The following is a 20,052-nucleotide window of genomic DNA, read 5'->3' as shown; positions in this document are numbered from 1 at the left end:
GACTATGATCTTTTTATATTTAATAATCATGTAAAGCTATAAAATTTCCCCTGAAGCACTTTTATTTTTCCTGAAGCACTTCTTTATTCTCATCTCACTACTTCTGATTTATTGCTTTTTTTCCTCATTATATGGAAAATATTTTCTAATTTTTCTTGTGATTTCTTCTTTGACCATGGGTTAAAGAGTGTTTTTAGTTTCTGAATATGTGGTATTTCCTTGGTATCTATTTATTGTTGATGTATACTCTACTAATTCTATTGTCATTCGATACCATATTCCATGTTTTCAATCCTTTTAAATTTATTGAGACTTACTTTATGGCCTGTAATACTGCCTGTCTTGGTGAATGTTTCATGTGTACTCAGCAAATGTTCCACATATACAATGCACACTGGAAAGAGCATAGGCCAACAAGTCAGAAATCTGAGTTACAGTCCCATCTTAATCATAACTCACTGAATAACCAAAGTGATCATTAATTCTCTGGGTCTGTTACTTTAATTAATACGTATATGTACTAAAACCAGATGATCTTTATGATCTCTCTCATTCCCTTATTAACTCCTTGGCAACTCTCCTATTTATTATACATGGATTTGCTTCCAAACAAGTCTTGCAATAGTGCCTACAATTACTGATGTTCCTCACATTACAATGAACATCCTGAATAAATCCATCATAAGTTGAATATATTATAAGTTAAAAATGCATTTTATATACCTAGCCTAATTAACATCATAACTTAGCAACATGGTACTCTGTGTAGCATTGGTTGTTTACTCTCATGATTGCATGGCTGACTAGGTTATAGCTCACTATCACTGTCCAGCACCCTGTGAGCTACCATAGCACATAGTGCTAGCTTGGGAAAAGATCAAAATTTGAACCATTATAAGTCAGTGACCATCTTATCCTCATTTTATAGATAAGATCACTCTGTGAGGCTTAAGAGAGAGTTAATAACTTAGGGTAAAAAGAGAACTGGATGTATTACTCTAATAATACCCAAGTATGTGTAATACTTGAATGACCACGAAACTAATTTTCCACAAGTGACCATATCAACTCTTCAGATTAGTATTTAAGCACGGTCCTCCATTCTCCCCAGTCTATGGCACATAGTCTTGTGCCAATGTTTTCCTTTGGTCTTCTACTCTTCAGAGTCCTCAGTCCTCCTGTAGAGCTAGAGTATCTAGTCTATTAGCTATTACCCACATCAACTTAAGCTTTCTTTCATTTTTGATTTTTCTCTTCCCCCTGCTTATCTAATATCTGTTTCTCTTTCAAACCCAACACTAATTCCTTTCTTTCCTTTCCTCTCTTTCACCCTTTTAAGTAACCAGGTGATACAGTAATTATACATGCTTCTGTAAGATAATAAAAAATTTTGTCTTGTGATATCTCTTATTTATCAGTTTTATTTTATATGTTTACTTAAACTGTTCATGTTGATGAAGGCAAACTATATGATGGGTAAGAACACTGACTATCTATAGTTAAAGACAAAGCTAAATTCAAACTCTGGCTTTGCCACTTTTTGGGTGAAAGACCTTAGGGATAGGGATAGATTTTAATTAACAAGAATAACCCTAAAAGAGAGATTTAACTAAAGGATCACTGTGAGAGAGGTAAGTTTTAATATCTGGAAAAAGAATGTTTTCCTGTCATACTTCTCTTTCTCTCTCCCATCTGATTAAAAACTCTGCAGATCTGCCCAGTGTTAATAATATCCTAGAATGGTCACAAGACTGCTGTACCTAACTCCTAATAAGGACAGACATGTTGGCTTATCCCACACAAGAACCCACTGTTTTACAGTTCCTTTTATTCCCCATAGTATACACTAAAGTCTCTTACTTTTGACATGACATAGGATACACAAAAGTCTCATACTTATATGCCAGTTATAAGAAATGAAAATTTGAAATATAACTCAAGGATTAAAAAATATACATATACATCCAGATTCAGATTTAGTATGTCATAAACTTCCTTTCCATATTAGATTAAGTGTTAACATTTCTTTCATAATTTATAATGTGCATAAGTTTTTACCTCTATTCTCTCAGGTAACAGTAATAACACTAAAAAATATTTTAAAATACCTTCAAACCAATCAAAGACAGAAACAAAGTTTGAATTCCCTTGGTGAATTCCTGAACAAGACAGCTATAACAGTTTTCCAGTGGTCTGCTTATTAGCTCCAAGACCTATAAAAGTTAAAATAATGTTATGTTTTGTGTTATTATTAAACATAAGTGATGTTCAATATAAAATTTTGTACTTTTGCATGAAACTTGTGGAGCCAGGGGACAAAAACAAAACAACAAAACTCAAAAGGACAAAGAATAAAAATTTAACAGTATCTTTATAAAATTAAAAGTTAAATAGGGAAAATACTTTTTCATTGTCTGAAATATAAAAATATTCAAACTCTAATTTTTAATCATATAATAGAAGGATATATCATTTAAAGGAACATTAATAATTAATTTTAAAAGATGATCACATATAAGGGGTTAGACCTAGACCAAGGGGGGTAAAAAAATCAACCAACCAGATTGAGTACTACCTGTTGCTTGTCTTTTTCTTGCAATATGAGGATACTCTCCCCAATAGTATCTATTCCAGCACGGCCAGCTCTGCCAATCATCTGTTTATATTGATTCCTCTTTAAAAATTCCTTAGCAACATAGGGAGCTCTTAAAATAACTCTATGGAATTGATAAAATTAATTAAATTGAATCTAAAGCAATAGCATCTATTTTTAAACTCAATTTAATTAGATCTATGTGATATTAAATTTAATGATGTATTAACAAAATAATAGGTAATTATTATTTACCAAAATCTAGGATGCCTTAGGTTCTTTATGTATATATTTTCAGTAATTCTTTTAAAAATTAAAAAAATATTGTACATTGTAATTATACATAGTAGTGAGATTCATTGTTACACATTCATATAGGCAAGTACACAAAGGAATAATAAAATTTGATCATTTTCCCCCCATTACTTCCTCTCTCCCTTTCCTCTTCCCTCCTTCTGTTCCCTTACTCTACTGGCCTCCCTTTGATTTTCATAAATATCCACCCCCTCCCCTGCTTTCTTTTCCTTTTTCCTCTGTAGCTTTCTCATGGGAGAAAACAGGACTTTGAGTCAGGCCTATTTTGCTTAACATAATTCTCTCAAGTTCCATCCATTTTTTCTGAAAATGACATAATTTCATTCTTCTTTATGGCTGAATAAAACTATTGTACACATACACCACCTTTTTTCATTCATCAACTGATGGACATATAGACTGGTTCTATAATTTGGCTATTGTGAATTGTGCTGCTATAAGCATGTGTATGTGTATAGCACTATGGTATGCTGACTTTAATTCTTTAGGATCAATACTGAGGAATGGTACAACTGGATCATATGGTGGTTCTATCCCTAGTCTTTTGAGGAAACTTCTTACTAATTTCCATACTGGTTGTACTAATTTACAATCCCACCAACAGTGTAAAAGTGTTCCTTTTCCCTTGCATCTTCTTCGGCATTATTATTTGTATTTTTGAATTTCAGTGTACTTTTGATTTGCATTTCCAGTAATGCTATCAGTTATTTTTTTAAAATACTTAACAATACCCTTTTTTATTTTATTTTATTTTTCTACAAAGGAGTTAGCCAAATCTCAGTTAAGTGGCTTACCCTAAACCAAAAAATTAGTAATTGCCAGAACCATCTTTGAACTCTAGTCTGAATAGCTTCAAGGACTATGATCAATCAATAAGAATAGTCCCCAAAGTTATTTTTGTATGCATGTGTGGTAATGGGGATCAAACCTGAGGCCTTGCACATACTAGACAAGTGCTCTACCACTGAATTATATTCTCAACTCTTTTTATTTTATTTTGAGACAGGGTCTGAATAAGTTGCCCAGGCTGGCCTCAAACTTTTGATCCTCTTCCTCAGCCTCCAAAGTCACTAGGATTACAGGTATATGCTCCTGCAACAAACTCTAAAGTTTCTTTATTTTATATTCCAGAAATGAAAAATCTGACATGCACCACCAAACTATCCATATTTATGAATTTATTTTATTTTGAACTATTTAAAATTGCAGTTAATAATTGTGTGTGTGTATGTGTTGTTGTTTTTATAGTACTGGGATCTATCCCAGAGGGTCTCTACAACTGAGCCATACTCCCAACCTACTTTATTTGGTTTTGAGACAGGGTCTTGTTAAGTTGCCATGGTTGGCCTCCAACTTGCCTCCCAAGTTGCTGGGATTACAGGCATATGCCACCACTCCTGACTATCAACTATTTTTGATGTACAAAAATGACAATTTGAGTCATACTCAGATATAGAGAAGTCTGTGGTCATTTTCCTGTACAAAAGAATAAGAAAAAGCTATGTCATTTACCTATACTAACCAACCTATTTATTTATTTATAAAACTCAACAATCTTAAGACTACTTGAAGAAAACTAACAATATAGAAGAAAAACAAGAACAAATAGAATAAATGTCGAAAACTGATAAAACAAAATGGTAGAGAATTTTTAGAAGTTCTAATTAGTATCCATAGAAAATTCCAGAGAGATTATATTAAGAATGAGAGTATATTGTTATAAGAAAGTGCCATAATAGAGAATTTTTGGAAATTAAAACTTCATTAAAAAATTCTACTGAACTGTTGAGTAAAGACTGAACAAAGCAAAAGGATATGACTAAAAATTGATTTATGTTGTTGTTGCAGTACTGGCAAGTGAACCCAGGGGTACTTTACCACTGACCTACATTCCTAGCCCTTTTTATTTTCTATTTTGAGACAAGGTCTAAGTTGCTTAATTTCTTGCTAACTTGATGAGGCCAGCCTTAAACTTGTGATCCTCCTGCCTCAGCCTCCCAAGTCACTATTACCACTATGTACCACCACACCCAGCAAAAAACTGATTTTTTGATGTGGAAAGTAAAGTTGAAGAAATTGCATAGCTCAGATAGACTGAAAATGTGTAATTAAAGAGAACTGGAAGCCTTAACTTTGTCTAACTGAAGTTACAAAAGCAGAGAACAGAGATAATGGGAGAAAGAAATAGAGAAATAACCCCCCAAATTAGTTTACATTGAAGAAAGGTGTAAAGCCCCAGACTGAAAACCACCCAAATGCCAAACCCTATGAATGACAAGCAGGTAAGTTGAAACTGTTAAGAATCAGATTTCCTGGATGCAAATCTTGACACTGAAATTCAGTCATTGGGTATGAGGTTTGGTAAATTATTTAATTATTCCATGCCCCAATTTTTCCTTCTGTAAAATGTGGGTAACAGCTGGGTGTGATGGTACACACCTGTTATTCCAGCCACTTGGAAGGTCGGGGTAGGAGGATCTACAAATTTGAGTCCAGCCTTGGCAACTTAGTGAAACCCTGTATTAAAATAAAAATTCAAAAAAAAAAGCCAGGGATGGGGGTGAGGGTGCAGGTGGCTAGGGATATAGTTCAGTGGTACAGCATCCCTAAGCTCAATCCTTAGTACCACACGAACACACACACACAAAAAAAAAAAAAAAAGAAAAAAAGAAAAAAGAAATACATAGGTAATGAGCCTTCTTACAGATGAGTTGTGAAGACTGAAAGTATTTAAAGCATAAACTATAAAGACATATAAAGCAGTTACTATATGGGGAGGGAGGACTTGTAAGAACTGTAGTTATTATTTCACACCATGATGAAATTTTAAGGTTAAAAAGTCTAAAAGCTTCTAGAGAGGAGAAAGCTGCAAATTCATCAGAAACAAAAATAAGCATCACCTAGAAGACATGGAACAATATCTACAATACCCAAAAGGAAAAAAAACAATTGAACCTAGAATTCTTTTCCTATGGAAGTTATTTAAAGTGTGAGGCCCAAGCAGACAACTTCAGCTATGCAAAGACTCAAAATTTTAAACCCCCAATGCAGTATTTTAAAAATAATTACTTAAGGATGAAAAAATTTAAAAAGGAATCATAGAAGGAAGAAGTGGAATACAAGAGATAGTGGTAAGCCAAAAACAAGTACAATTTATAGGTCAGTTTAAATGATTATTGTTCATAAGACAAAAAACATTTTGAAATAAGGTAAGATTCTAGGTAACAGGAACATACATAGGGTATAATAGAATATACAAATGCTAAGACTCTTGTTATGCTCAGGAGAGGATAGTTATTGATTCTAAAGTGCTTAAAAATGTTTGAATAAAACTGTTAAAATTGGAAGAGTAACCCCTGGAATAATAGAAATATGATGTATTGCTTCCTTTTTTTTCCTTCAATTTTCTGGAAAACTAAAAAAAATTGGTGATAGGATTTGAAAATAAATGAACAAAGATAATGAGTAAAATATGGGTCCTCATATTCAAAGCAAAATCATTTAAGAGTAAAACAAGGTCTGTTGTACTGATAGAAGTATATTATATACTGATAATTCAGTAATAATATATTTGAAGTAAATCTTGGTATACCTGAATAGTTTTGAAATATTAAAAGAAAAAATTTCTAGAAATGCAAAAAGAAGACACTGACAGTTTCATAAGTGGGAGATGAACATACTTCTCTGAAATTGATAGACCAAGGAATCAAAACTAGTAAGATGATAAAACAATTATGATCTGATTGGGAGATATAAACATGTATTCCCAACAGAAAATATATACATTTTTTTAACTCGCTTTTTTTTTGGTTGTTGTTGTTCTAATTAGTTGCATCTTTTAACACTGATAAAAAATTGATCATTTAGCTCAGTGTGGTGGTACACACCTGTAATCCCAGCCACTTGGGAGGCTGAGGCAGAAGGATTTCGAGTTCAAAGCCAACCTCAGTAATGTAGGGAGGCCCTATGCAACTTAGTGAAACCCTGTCTCTAAATGAAATATAAAAAAGGACTGGGGATGTGACTCAATGGTCAAGCACCCCTGGATGTTTAATTCCTGGTACCAAAAGAATAAATAAAAAATAAAAAGAATTCACAATTAAATGGCTTATGAATCAATTCTCCAAGTTTTTAAGGAAGTCTTTGTTAAACTCTTTCAGATCAACTAAAAAAAAAAAAAAAAGGAAAAAGCTTGCTAACTGTCTATACAACTAGAATAATAGATCCTAACATTAAAACCAGATAGGGCTGGGCATGGTGGAGCATACCTGTAATCCTAGTGGCCTGGTAGACTGAGGCCGGAGGATTGAGAGTTCCCAAAGCCAGCCTCAGCAAAAGCAAAGTACTAAGTAACTCAGTGAGACCCTGTCTCTAACTAAAATACAAAATAGGGATGGGGATGTGGCTCAGTGGTTGAGTGCCCCTGAGTTCAATCCCTGGTACCAAAAACAAACAAACAAAAAACCCAAGAAACAGATGGGAAAAAAAGAAAAGCAGGAAAGAATTCTAATATCAGGAAATCTGCTAATGCTATTTTTCATTAAAATATTAAAGGAAGCCAGGTGTGGTGGCACATGTCTGTAATTCCAGCAGCTCGGGAGGCTGAGGCAGGAGGATTGTGAGTTCAAAGCCAGCCTTAGTAATAGCAAGGCATTAAGCAACTTAGTTAGCCCTGTCTCTAATACAAAACAGGGTTGGGGTTGTGGATCAATGGTTGAGTTCCCCTGAGTTCAATCCCCAGTACCAAAAAAAAAAAAAAAAAAAAAAAAAAGGATTAAAGGGAAAAAAAAAAATGACTCAGCAAATGCTCAAAAAAACAAAAACAAACACATATGATAAATTCGCACCACTACTAAGGGAGTAAAACAATACCAAAACTCTTCATAAACTGGGAATTAAAAAGTTGTGAGCCTGGCCAACACATTCTTATCTCTTACCTTCTTGCTGGTAGGTTGACACCTGCTGCTAGGGTGGATGTGCAGGTAAAAAGGCAGAGAGTACCTGTGGAATAGGCCTCCTCCAGGAGCCTCCTTTCATCATTTGTTAAACCACTGTGGTGGTAGGCAACTCCGAATGGGATGGTGCGCTTTAAGACAGGACACAGGTTGCCACTGCTCATGTTCCTCAAGTTCTTAATCAACTCACATTTTTCTTTCTCCCTTTGTTTCAGATATTCCCTTAAAATAAAGATCCATTAGAAATATGAACTCTTGGGCTGGGTATATAGTTCAGTGGTAGAATACTTGCCTTACTTCAATGCTAATTTAACTTCCTTAGTTTTTTTTTTTTAAATCATCATTATAAAGGCACACTATCATTTACTGAAAAGAGCAATTCCTTAATCTTATTCCAAACATTTATATTATTATAATATTCAATAAAATCAATTCTATATTAGACTAATCTCTACAATAGGATTGGAAGGGTAGATGGAAGGTAACTAGATTAGGATCCAGGTTAATAGTCACAGGCCAAGGGGCCAAAAAGAGTCTGAAAAAAAATGATAAAACCACACAAGAGAAACATGTGGAGAAAAAAACTGAACTACTTGTAAAGACATTTTATACTTATCTCTATGGTACAACAGAGCCAATGTTAAAAAAATTCATGAGCTGGGGATGTGGCTCAAGCGGTAGCGTGCTCGCCTGGCATGCGTGCGGCCCGGGGTTCGATCCTCAGCACCACACACAAACAAAGATGTTGTGTCCGCCGAAAACTAAAAAATAAATATTAAAATTCTCTCTCTCTCTCTCTAAAAAAAAAAATCATAAGATTACAAACCAAGACTTAATTTCTTTTTTTTAATATTTATTTTTTAGTTTTAGTTGGACTCAATATCTTTATTTATTTATGTTTATGTGGTGCTGAGGATCAAACCCAGGGCCTCACACATCCTAGGCAAGTGCTCTACCACTGAGCCACAACTCCAGTCCAAGACTTAATTTCTTAATTACTTAGGAAATTAAATTCAAATGTCCAAATTACTTAAGTGTGAAGATGACTAAGAAAAAAAAAGGCAACGGTATGTAATTAAAGAGAAGTTTAAGCTGAATATGGGATACGATTTATCCCATAATCATTGTAATGATTAGTCCTTTTTGACTATCTAAGTTAGTAGTTCTTGACCTTGGCTGTATGTTGGACTTGCCTGGGCCCCGCTCCCAGATTCTGATTTGTCTAAGATGTATCCTGGACTCTAGAATTTTTTAATTTCCAACATAATTCACAGGGCAGCCAATATTTCCAATCACTGATCTCAGCCTTTATATTGGCCAGCATTAGCTTACATGTAACCTTAGAATTTTTCCATTTCACATGTAAAACCTCTACAAAAATTCACATGTGAATTTCACAGATAAGTTTTCTTTCTTTAAGGTCATTTCCTTCAAAATTTAGTATAACAACTGAATACAGTGTTCTGCAAGAAGTAGTCAGTGCTTATTCAATAAATATAACATAGTCCATAATTCATGATAAAAATAAAACAAAATATTTTTAAAAGATTAACATACTTGCTTAAAAATTTGCATATCATTTCTGCTACATTTTCACAGTTCTTTTTACTGGGACAAAAAACTAAGCAAGAATAATTGGGAATAACTTCTGTTACCAATGCTACTAAACGATCAGGATCCATCTTTTTCAAGGTATCAGAATACTGCAAAACAATAAGATGTAGAAACCAGATAGTTAGAAACCATGAAAGCCTACCATTTTTAAAAATTTTTTTATACCTTATTTATTTATTTTTATGTGGTGCTGAGGATTGAACCCAGGGCCTTGCACGTGCTAGGCAAGCCCTCTACTGCTGAGCCATAACCCCAGCCCTGCCCCCCCGAAAGTCTTTCCTTTTTTTTTTTAACCTGTGTGTTTAAAAGATAAACAAATAATCCATAATTCTGAATTTATCATTTAATTAATCTTATCATTTCAAAGAAAAGAGAAAACCTACACAAAATATCAAAATTTCACTTTTAGGTTATTTGTTAGAGATTTGATTACTGGGTATATTTAATTTTTTAAAAAAGGTATAAAAATGAATTAAATTCAAGAAGTGATAATGGAGCTGGGCATGGTGATGCACACCTATAATCCCAGTGGCTTGGGAGACTGAGGCAGGATAATTTCGAGTTTAAAGCCAGCCTCAGCAACAGCAAGGTGCAAAGCAACTCAGTGAGACCCTGTCTCTAAATAAAATACAAAAAAGTAGTAGGGACATGGCTCAGTGGTTGAGTGCCCCTGAGTTCAATCCCTGGTGGCAAAAAAAGCAGAAGTGAAAACGGTTAATATTATTAATAACTCTACTACATATCTATATCCACCAAAGCAGAACAAGAGTCCAGAGAGAGAAACACAGATTGATCCTAATATTGTCAAAGGACTGCATAAGACATATCCTCTACAATTTCAAATATATATTTTTTAAACACAGATTCACTAATACTAAAGGACAGACTTTAAAAAATAAAAAAAACTTAACACTGAACTATGATTTTCTGTAACATTAAACAGGCATGAGGAACTCAAAGAACATGAAAGGTAAAGTTATATAAGATCTCAGTTCATTTTACTTTACTAAAAATGAATTAAGATGTAGATTTAGGATATCTTAAAGAATTTTAAAATTGCTATAAAATTCCTTTCTCCTCTTTTCAGTATTCCTCATAAAAGTCACAAGACATTAACACAGTAGAAATTAACATTTTTATGCACCAATATCTGACCTACCTGGACCATGAATTATTCTTTTGTTGTTATTGCTAAATAAATAAACATTTATAGAAGTTTCCAAATTTTCTTGGTTCACAGAACTCCAAGGTAAAAAGATATACATAACAGTTTTATTAGATTCAAATAATTTAATAGATCCATACTTCCTCACAACTTAGTAGCACTTGAATTAAAAAAAATTTAATTCTCAAATAACTCAACAAAGGGATATGTACAAACTTGGTACTGTCTTTATAACTTTGGAATGAAACTAAACACAGCTGCCTTCTTCTGTTCCAGGTTAATTTTCACATGGCATTGGCTTACAGTGACTACAAAAACCTCAACTTTAGTGCCCATGGTTTAGGTCAATGGTGCAGTCATTACTGTAAAGTCTTGGGTTTGATACTCAGCACCATACACACATACACAAAACCCACACAAACACAACTTCACAAATATTTAGTGTCACAGAAAGGAAGATAAGGTGATATGGTGTTAAAACTGGAAACTAGCTACACTGAACCAGTAGTATCTTGTCCAATATATGTCAGATATGAGCCATTTTTCTCAAAAATTTAAACTGTCTCATGGCATCCATGCAAATCTTCTGTGATGTCCCAGCACACATGGGCAAAGTACAGGAACCTGGGGTATAAAGGTTATAAACATTACCTTATAATTGAGGAGACGTGAAAAAGTCATGCCACTGTCAGCTTTGCTGTCGACCTCATATATTGTATCATTTATTTTCAGATATTCTTTTAGTTCAACCTTGAATTTTAAAACATTGCAATTAATACCACATATCTTCAATTTTAAATTTTGTAAAATATGATATAGAAAGGACAGCTATGCAAAGATTTTAGCTTTTTTAAGATATCTAAAATATGTTTCAACTTAAAATGGTAAAGTTCTTGCTTTACAATTTCTTTATTGCCTCTTTAAATCAACATAGGGATTAATACTTTTGAAGAAAGATTTGAATTAAGTAGTCTAATGTCCAAAAGGAAAACGCTTTGGTATTTGTTACAAGAAGTACAAGGGAGTCACAGTGCTCACATCCTTTATCTTCTATAAAGGAGTTATCTTCTCTCTTAAGATCTAAAACTTCCTATGTGAGTCATCAGCTTTAATTCCAAACACCAACATATTATTTTTAATTTAAGTATTTGTGGACAAAAATAGTTTGTGAACACATCTCATTTCATTTTTAAAAGAACAGTGTCTAAGCTAGGCATGTTGACACATGCCTGTAATCCCAGTGCCTTGGGAAAAGTCAGGAGGATCACAAGTTCAAAGCCAGCCTCAGCAATGATGAGGTGCTTAGCAACTCAGTGAGACCCTGTTTCTAAATAAAATACAAAATGGGGCTGGGGATGTGACTCAGTGGTTGAATGCCCCTGAGTTCAATTCCTGGTACCAAAAAAAAGATAATGTAAAGTTCAAAAAATATTTTTTTAAAATATTTTTTTTCAAAAATATTTGAAAATATTCCCTGGGGATTGGATCCAGAGACAATGTCACATCCCCAGCCCTTTTCATTTTAAAAAATTTTGAGATAGTTTCTCAATAAATTATTTAGGGCCTCATTAAGTTGCTGAGGCTGGCTTCAAACTTGTGATCCTCCTCCCTCAGTCTCTCAAGTTACTGGGATTATAGTCATGCACCACCATGCCCATCTTAAAACCTATTTCTAGAAAATTTTCAAATTTGGAATGTAAAAATATTATATTTCAAATTAAGAACTGGTATTTTTCAAACATTATTTTCTGAAAGCCTATTTAAGACAAAGAACATGTGCACTATTACTGTAGACAGGCAGTACATGTATGAGATATTTTCAAATAAATATGAAGTATGTTTGTTTATTTCCTTCAAATACCTTGGGAACGCTATTACTGAGGAGTTTAAATTTAAATGCATGTTAAATCTTAACTTATTAAGAAAGAATAATAATCAAAACATAGCTACTTGAAAATATTTTAAGATAAAATCTTCAATGTATCAGTAACTCCAAGCACATCTCACGAAACTGTGGCCAGCTAAAAATTTACATTAGAAAATAAGAAGTGAAAAAATAGTCTGAAAAAATTCACTCAATATGGGCTAGGGCTGTGGCTCAGCAGTAACGCACTTGCCTGGTATGTGTGAGGCACTGGATTCGATTCTCAGCACCACATATAAATAAATAAAAAATAATAAAGGTCTATCAACAACTAAAAAAAAATATTTTAAAAAATTTCACTCAATAAATGTTCACTGAGGCAACATAGGCTGGGCATTATTCCCAGTGCTATGGATACATTAGGGACCCAAGCCAAGAACCCCAACCTCAAAGAATTAATATTCTCTATATACAAACTATTAGCATATACTATAGTGAGTGCAGTTATGCCCCTTCACTACCCCATAGAATTTTAAAATATACTATATTTACTTTTATTTCTAATATGAATATATAACAAATCAATACCGTGCAAACCTTAGGGTACATACTGGTCTAAACTGACTGGTATAATATTCTGCTTGAAGGAACTGTTGGAGGTCTTCAACGTTGTTTAATGTTGCACTCATACCAATAATCTGAGTTGTTTCTGAAACAAAAACAAAAAAATCTTAAAAGTATTAAGAAAAGGCAACATTTAATATATCATAAAACAATTTAGCAATATTTTATGCTCTGAATACTTCCTGAATAATATGGGAAAGGGGAAGTGGGGAGAGAGTAAGAAAACTAAAAATACAGGTTGAATACCCTTTATCTGAAATGCTTGGTAAAAGAATTTTTCAGATTTTCGACTTGTCAGATTTTTGAATATTTGAATATACATAAAGAAATATCTTAGGGAGGTGGACCAAAGACTAAACAAAAAATTCATTTATTTCATAAGCATCTTATATATGTAGTTTGAAGGTAATTTTACATAATATTTTAGTGAACCTGCATTTTGACTTAGTCTTGGTTGCTCACAGAACCTTCAAGCAGGAATATTATGACCATCAAATGAGGTCAGTGAAATTTTCCACTTGTAGCATTGTCTTGGCACTCAAGTTTTGGATTATGACACACTTCATATTTTTGGATTTCAGATTGGGAATGCTCAAACTGCATATGACCAGAATATTAATCTGGCAATCAAATAATGCAATCTTTCAGGAATCCTGAAAGTTATTACTTAGAATTTTGTAAAATTTCAAATGTGGCAAGAAGTAGGATATTTATTAAGGCTTTAAAACAAAAATAATGGGTATAAATAGGTATGTGGCTATCTGAATCATCTTTATGAGAAGTTACAGTATGTTTCTTTGGGTGATGGACACTTGTAGGATATAGGGCTAAATGAGTCCAAAACTCTTGCAACTTGAAAGTTCTTCAGGTAATCTTGCTATCAGGTTGCCAACATTTTCAAAAATTTTTAAAAATACATGAAGCTCATGAAGTTCTATGAATTCCTAGGAGTAAAAAATGGTTGCTTTTGTACTTAGCTATCAAATTAAAAACTCAAGAAGCCTTTTTAGCAAATGTTTCTTCATTGCTACTCTCATTTTGAAGGAATCATTCAGGATGTTATCTGAAAAAGAACTAAGTGCTATTCCTTCCTACTTCATTAAGGTGGACTCTGAATCTGAAGAGGTGAGCAGAGGGAGGGTCAAATCAAAAAGGCAGTGCTATGAATTTTGGGATTTATGCAGAAAACAAAGGGAAGCTATTAAAGGATGGCAAATAGTAAAATAAACTAATTGCTTCTGGGAAAGATTATTGATTCTACACTAGACAGTGCAGAAGAAAGAACAAAGGAGAAGCTTGGTACTTTCTGTAGCAATCCAGGTAAGTAAAGGATGAGGTCTTGAATTAAAGAGGTAGTAGTGAAAAGGGGCAGAAAGAAAATAATTTAAAATACATTCATGAGGTAAATCAGATAGGAAGAGTGAAGACTGTAAGATTTTATCCAGCTGAGGTTGGAGAATCATTTGAGTCCAGGAGTTTGAGGTCTGATGGAGCTACAATGCAAGCGGGGGTGGGCTGGTGGTGGTGGTGAGGTCTAACTTGGCTGGCTAAGGATTCAGACTGAAGAATGAGTTTGAAGGAAATGAGTGAGTCTCTGACCAAGCTTTGGTTAGGCTTGGTTGCTCACAGAACATTCAAACAGGGGTCTCCAGTTGGCAGCTGATATTATTCAGAAGAGAGTTATAGTCTGGAAAAACAGAAATACAGACTAGGAGTCACTGGCACACAAGCAGTCCTTGAAGTCATGAGTATGGATGACAATTAGTAGGCACTATAGGAAACATGGGAAAAGCCTAAGATGAATTTATGCTAACTAAAATGTACAAAATGAATACGCTTAGCTATGACACAAATAAAAAGAAGGAGCCACTAAAAAGGTTAATTTTATTCAAATATCTATTAAGCGTGAGGCACTGGTGATAGGCCAAATTATACAATAGCAAACATCATGTAGCAGGTACAGATGTTTTACAAAGATTAACCTGTGTCATCTTTGCAGCAATTCAGTGAGAAAAGTACTACTACTCTCACCCACATTTAATGCCTAAGGAAGCATAGGCACTGTTGGTATAACTTGCCCAAGGTCATGTAGAAAAGTGAGCCAAGATTCAAAAAGTCTGTCTTCAGCCATTATGCTCTGCTATCTTTCAATGCTAAGCTATGATCCCACTTACAAAGAGATAGTAGGAAAGTCAAGAGAAAATGTTTCTGCACACAAACGAAAAATAGTCAAACATTGAAATAAAATTAAGATGTTCATTGAATTTGACAAATAGGTGATCATTTCCTCTCTTCCTCTTCTTTAAGTCCTACAGAATTTATAACCATTAATAAACCATCTTTTCTTCTTCTTTTGAAACCAGGCAGGTTTTAACCATTGAGCTACATCCCTAACCCTTTTTATTAATTTTTTTTTTGAGACAGGATCTTGATAAATTGACCAGGCTAGTCTCAAACTTGCAATTTTCCTAACTCAGCCTTTGAAGTATCTGGAATTCCAGATGTGTCACCACCACACCTGGCCACCATATGTCTTCTTATTCATTTGCTCATTATCTGTTCACTTTCATTAAAATATAGGCTTGATGAAAGAAGGGATTTGTTCTATTTACTGCTGTATTTACAGTAAATGTTCAATAAACATTTTTTTAAATGAATGATTTTAAAGTGCTGTAACCTACCTAAATACAGCTGCTGTCAAAATTAATTTGGGGAAGCTGAGCGTGTAGCTCAGTGGTGGAGCATGCACTTAGCAAGTGTGAGGCCCTGAGTTCAATCCCCAGCATCTTCATCCACAAATCTTAAGATTTGATTTTATTGTTAATAACTATTCCATATACAGGCTAAGTATTACAGCATTATATCAATAAATGTAGAGATGACATTTAAAATAAATATTTCATGTATATTTAAAGACTATTTGATGTTGGAAACTAGTTCATTAAAGTAACCACTTAAATATCCTACTTTATTGGGATTATGATGATAGTTATGACACCCTTCCTGAGTGGAATGGTCCAGGCACTGTGGAATGCTTTAAATGTTTTAACTCAGAACACTCACAATTCTCTCCTCAGGTTGAGGCTGTTATCTCCATAGATAAAGAAACACAAAAGTTGAGTGACGTGACTATGCAAACAGACCTAATGAGTGTACAGGAATAAGAGGTGATTCCTTAAATACTATAGTACTCATTCCTACTGTGCAGGGGCACACATGTGTAATCCCAGCAGCTCGGGCAGCTGAGACAGGAGGATCGTGAGTTCAAAGCCAGCCTCAGCATCTTTGAGGCACTAAGCAACTCAGTGAGACCCTGTCTCTAATAAAATATAAAACTGGGCTGGGAATGTGACTCAGTGGTTGAGTGCCCCTGAGTCAATCCCGGGTACTTCCCCATCTACCACCAAATAAAAGAATTCTACTCATTCAACAAAAATTAATATATTTACTTTAGAAATAAAAAAAAAACACCTAAGGCAGAAAGCTTAAGTATCTTGCTATAGGTTACGTAATCTACTGATAGAATTAAGTTATTTATATATAGGCATTTTGATTAGAAGTCAATAAATACTTACTGCTGGTGTAGAGAATTTTTGCTAGGGTCATTTCCAGTATAGCACCCCGGCTCCCTTCACCAATCATGTGCAACTTTGAAATGAAAAGAAAAGGGGTGGAGAAGTAAATCTTCATACAATGCCCACATAAACCATGAATATATTTGTATAGAATGAATAAATAATCCTTGCTTAATAACTTTTCAACATTTTGAATATAACAACTATAGTACATATATATTAATCCACTGGTATTTTATGTTACTGAGTTTTTGGGGAAACACTCTGACAAATCAGAGATTCATAAGTAATATAAAACTGTCTATAAATACAAATATTTGCACTTCCAGAAACACTTGACATAAAACCAGATTTAAGATTATCAAGAATGAAATATCTTCACCTGAACTGTATATATATTAAAATACTTTTTGTTATATAGATACTAAGCAGATTCACATAATAATCAGATTGATGAATATAGTACAATAAAAATGTCAATAAATTATAAAGTAGTAACCAACCTCATCTACAACAACCAGACCCAGACTGTCAATCCTTCCAGTTTCGATCAAAGAGTTCACCAAGCTATGTGCTTTTTCAATAGTGGCAATATATAGCGATTTCTTTTCCCTTCTTTTAATTGGAGGAAATCTTCCTTTGCTTCCAGCATATTCTTCAACAAAGAAACCTAGTTCTATAGCAAAACTTGACAAACCTGAAATCTAGAATATTAGTTAAAATGAACAAAAACAAAACACAAAGACCTCTAATTATTAAGTGCTCACAAGGATTTAAAAAAGAAAAGCTAAAGTGGTGTTTAATATCAGTCAATGGGAATGGGTCAGATTAGACACACATATCTAATGAATATCATAAAAATAAGGTGTTGATCTTTGCAAAATAAATGCAATGTTTAAACCACATAATAAATGTGAAAATAAACTTCCTCTTTTGATGTCAAAAAAAGCATCAGAATAACTCATTTGTTTTATACAAATTGGTTAGTTTTTGCCTTAGAAACAGCTAAATAGTAATAGAACATTTAGGGTAGAATTCAATCCACAATTAAAAAAATAAAACTAGTACTAGAAGAGATTTTAGGTAAGTATTCTGTTGCTTTTGTACATCCTAAAAGTACTACTGAATTGTGTGTGTGTATATATATATATATACACACACACACTTATATATATATATTATATAGTTCCTAAGCAGTTTCACATAATAATCAGATTGATGAATACAGTATGTTAGTATAATAAAAATGTCAATAAATTACAAAGTAGTAAATATTTAAGATAGAATGTTCTATTATTATCACAAAGAGGTACTGCTTTATAGTCAGTAAAAGTCATTAGTAGTGTTTATGCTGATGTTTAGATCTTAATGTTACGATAATATTAGCAAATAACACTTTTTTTAAAACACACCTTTTCTTGGACAATTGCCACATATGGAAGGATCATTAAAACATCCTTCCGTCTGCAAAGCAGTTCTTGTAGCATTAAAATCTCGGCCACAAGGGTTTTTCCACCACTTGTTGGTAAGGAATATATTAAATTTTTTCTTTCTTGCACAGAACTCAGTGTTAAGCAAGTATGTTGCCATTCTGTGGAATTACAGAGAAAAAAAACAGAAATTATTTCCTCTTTTCTTATTGTTAATCTCAAGGAAGTTTTCCAAGAAGGTAAAAATCAGCTCCTTCATCTTGTGGCAATCTTCTCCTAGAAGCAAATGCAGTTATAATCTATGTTAAATGTCAAAAATCCCAAATGTGCAATGTGGACAGCCAGTAAGAATTTAGTTCAGGCCTACTTAACAGTGTGAATAACTACTTTACCTCACCACCAGCTGGAGATTTGTTGTAAGATTCTAACAGGGCAGCCCGGTGGACAAGGACATGTCATTTAGAACATCAGAGGATCAAAAGGACAGTGAAAGGACCTGTGGGACTTTAAATTTCTTCCTTTTACATCCTGTAAGCAGAATATGTAAGCTTACCTTCCTCGTTTACCTAAAAGCCATTTTAAAGAGAAACAGAAGGAGGAGGAGAAATAAAGCAAAGCAAAACCAAACCAAAAACAACAAAAAACAAAACAAAAAAACCCCAAACCAAAACAACAACAAAAAAACAAAAACAAACAAAAAAACCCTATGAGATTCTGCACAAACTTGGGGACTTGAACTTCATATGGAATGGAAACTACTTTAAACTGACAGAATTATTTAAATAATAAAAGGTAAAGATTACTACCTGGCAGTCAATTCCCACAATTTGCAAAGATGGGATTCATGAAAACAGATCAGATTCAAGATATGATGTGAAAACTATAATAGTTACTCCAGAGTAATTTGACAAGGGAGAGCATTAAAAATCTTCAAAAATATGCATTAGTATTTTATCAGAAGAAAAGCAAATGACATATTTCACAACAGAAAGTATTGCAAGTGGCCAATAAATACATAAAATATGCTCAACTATAATCTGATAGGTTGGCAAAGTAAACAAATTATCCAAAAAAAAAAAAAAAAAAAGAAAAAATAAATGTCCCATGCTTGTGAAATCTAGAACTGACTATAGAGTAAGAACAGGTGTTCTTCTGTATAGTTTGTGAGAACATAAACTACTACAATCTTTTTGGAAAGTAATCTAACAGTATCAGAAATAAAAGTACAAGCCATGTGTGGTGGTGCACATCTGCAATCCCTGCTACTTGGGAGGCTGAGGGAGGAAGAGCAAAAGTTCAAGGGCAACCTGGCAATTTAGCAAGACTGTCTCAAAATAAAATTAAAAAGCTGTGGGTGTAGTCCAGTAGTAAAGTGATCATGTGTGAGGTCCTGGTACCAAATAAATAGATAAAAAAAAAAAAGGGAAATCCATATGTGGACAATTTTTATATGTTCACTATATAGTTAAAGCAGATCATAAATGTGTTGAACATGAACCAAAGCATGTGCAAATATTTGAAAAAAAAATATTCATAAGTTGGGCTTAAAAATAGTTTTTTAAGAATTAAAGGAATAGTTTATAGGATATTTACAAAGCTATTTAAAATAGTTATGTCTGAATAACAGTGTTAAAAATTATTTGTTGTTTTGTTTAGTGAGTCCCAAATATTTACAATGATTATATTACTCTTGTAGAGACTTTATTTCCTGTAGTCCTGCTTCTCCAACATGATTGTCTTCTCCTTGAAAACCCACATTTTCATACAGCTCCAAAGATCCCAACAGGAGTTCCAGAAATACTAATACAGTGATAGGTTGATGAATTGATCTCTCAGTACGGCAGCAACCATCCCTTCTTTGTTTAAAATGATGCATTGAAAAGATATGAAAGGACCCAGATTTTTTAAAAAACATAA

The 20,052-nt window shown here is 33.5% G+C and overlaps 1 protein-coding gene across 4 annotated transcripts in view; it reads right to left on the bottom strand.

Moving 5' to 3' along the window:
• Helq (helicase, POLQ like) overlaps positions 1-20,052 on the bottom strand; it is a 47,095-nt gene that overhangs the window by 23,895 nt on the left and 3,148 nt on the right. The window contains exons 3-12 of one of the 4 annotated variants that reach the window (XM_077803612.1): positions 18,118-18,296; positions 17,209-17,409; positions 16,706-16,778; positions 13,118-13,215; positions 11,294-11,392; positions 9,421-9,566; positions 7,846-8,085; positions 5,348-5,425; positions 2,576-2,717; positions 2,109-2,213 (exon numbers count right to left, since the gene is read on the bottom strand). In XM_077803612.1, the coding sequence (XP_077659738.1) occupies positions 2,109-2,213; positions 2,576-2,717; positions 5,348-5,425; positions 7,846-8,085; positions 9,421-9,566; positions 11,294-11,392; positions 13,118-13,215; positions 16,706-16,778; positions 17,209-17,409; positions 18,118-18,296 (1,361 nt within the window). Of the gene's footprint in view, positions 1-2,099; positions 2,214-2,575; positions 2,718-5,347; positions 5,426-7,845; positions 8,086-9,420; positions 9,567-11,293; positions 11,393-13,103; positions 13,216-16,705; positions 16,779-17,208; positions 17,410-18,117; positions 18,297-20,052 lie in introns of those variants that run through there. The other 3 variants (XM_026411938.2, XM_077803613.1, XM_026411941.2) reach the window with 3 other exon arrangements.

Source organism: Urocitellus parryii, chromosome 10 (assembly GCF_045843805.1).
Source record: "Urocitellus parryii isolate mUroPar1 chromosome 10, mUroPar1.hap1, whole genome shotgun sequence".
In the NCBI taxonomy this organism is placed as follows: Eukaryota; Metazoa; Chordata; class Mammalia; order Rodentia; family Sciuridae; genus Urocitellus; species Urocitellus parryii.
This window is presented reverse-complemented; position numbering and strand designations above follow the sequence as displayed.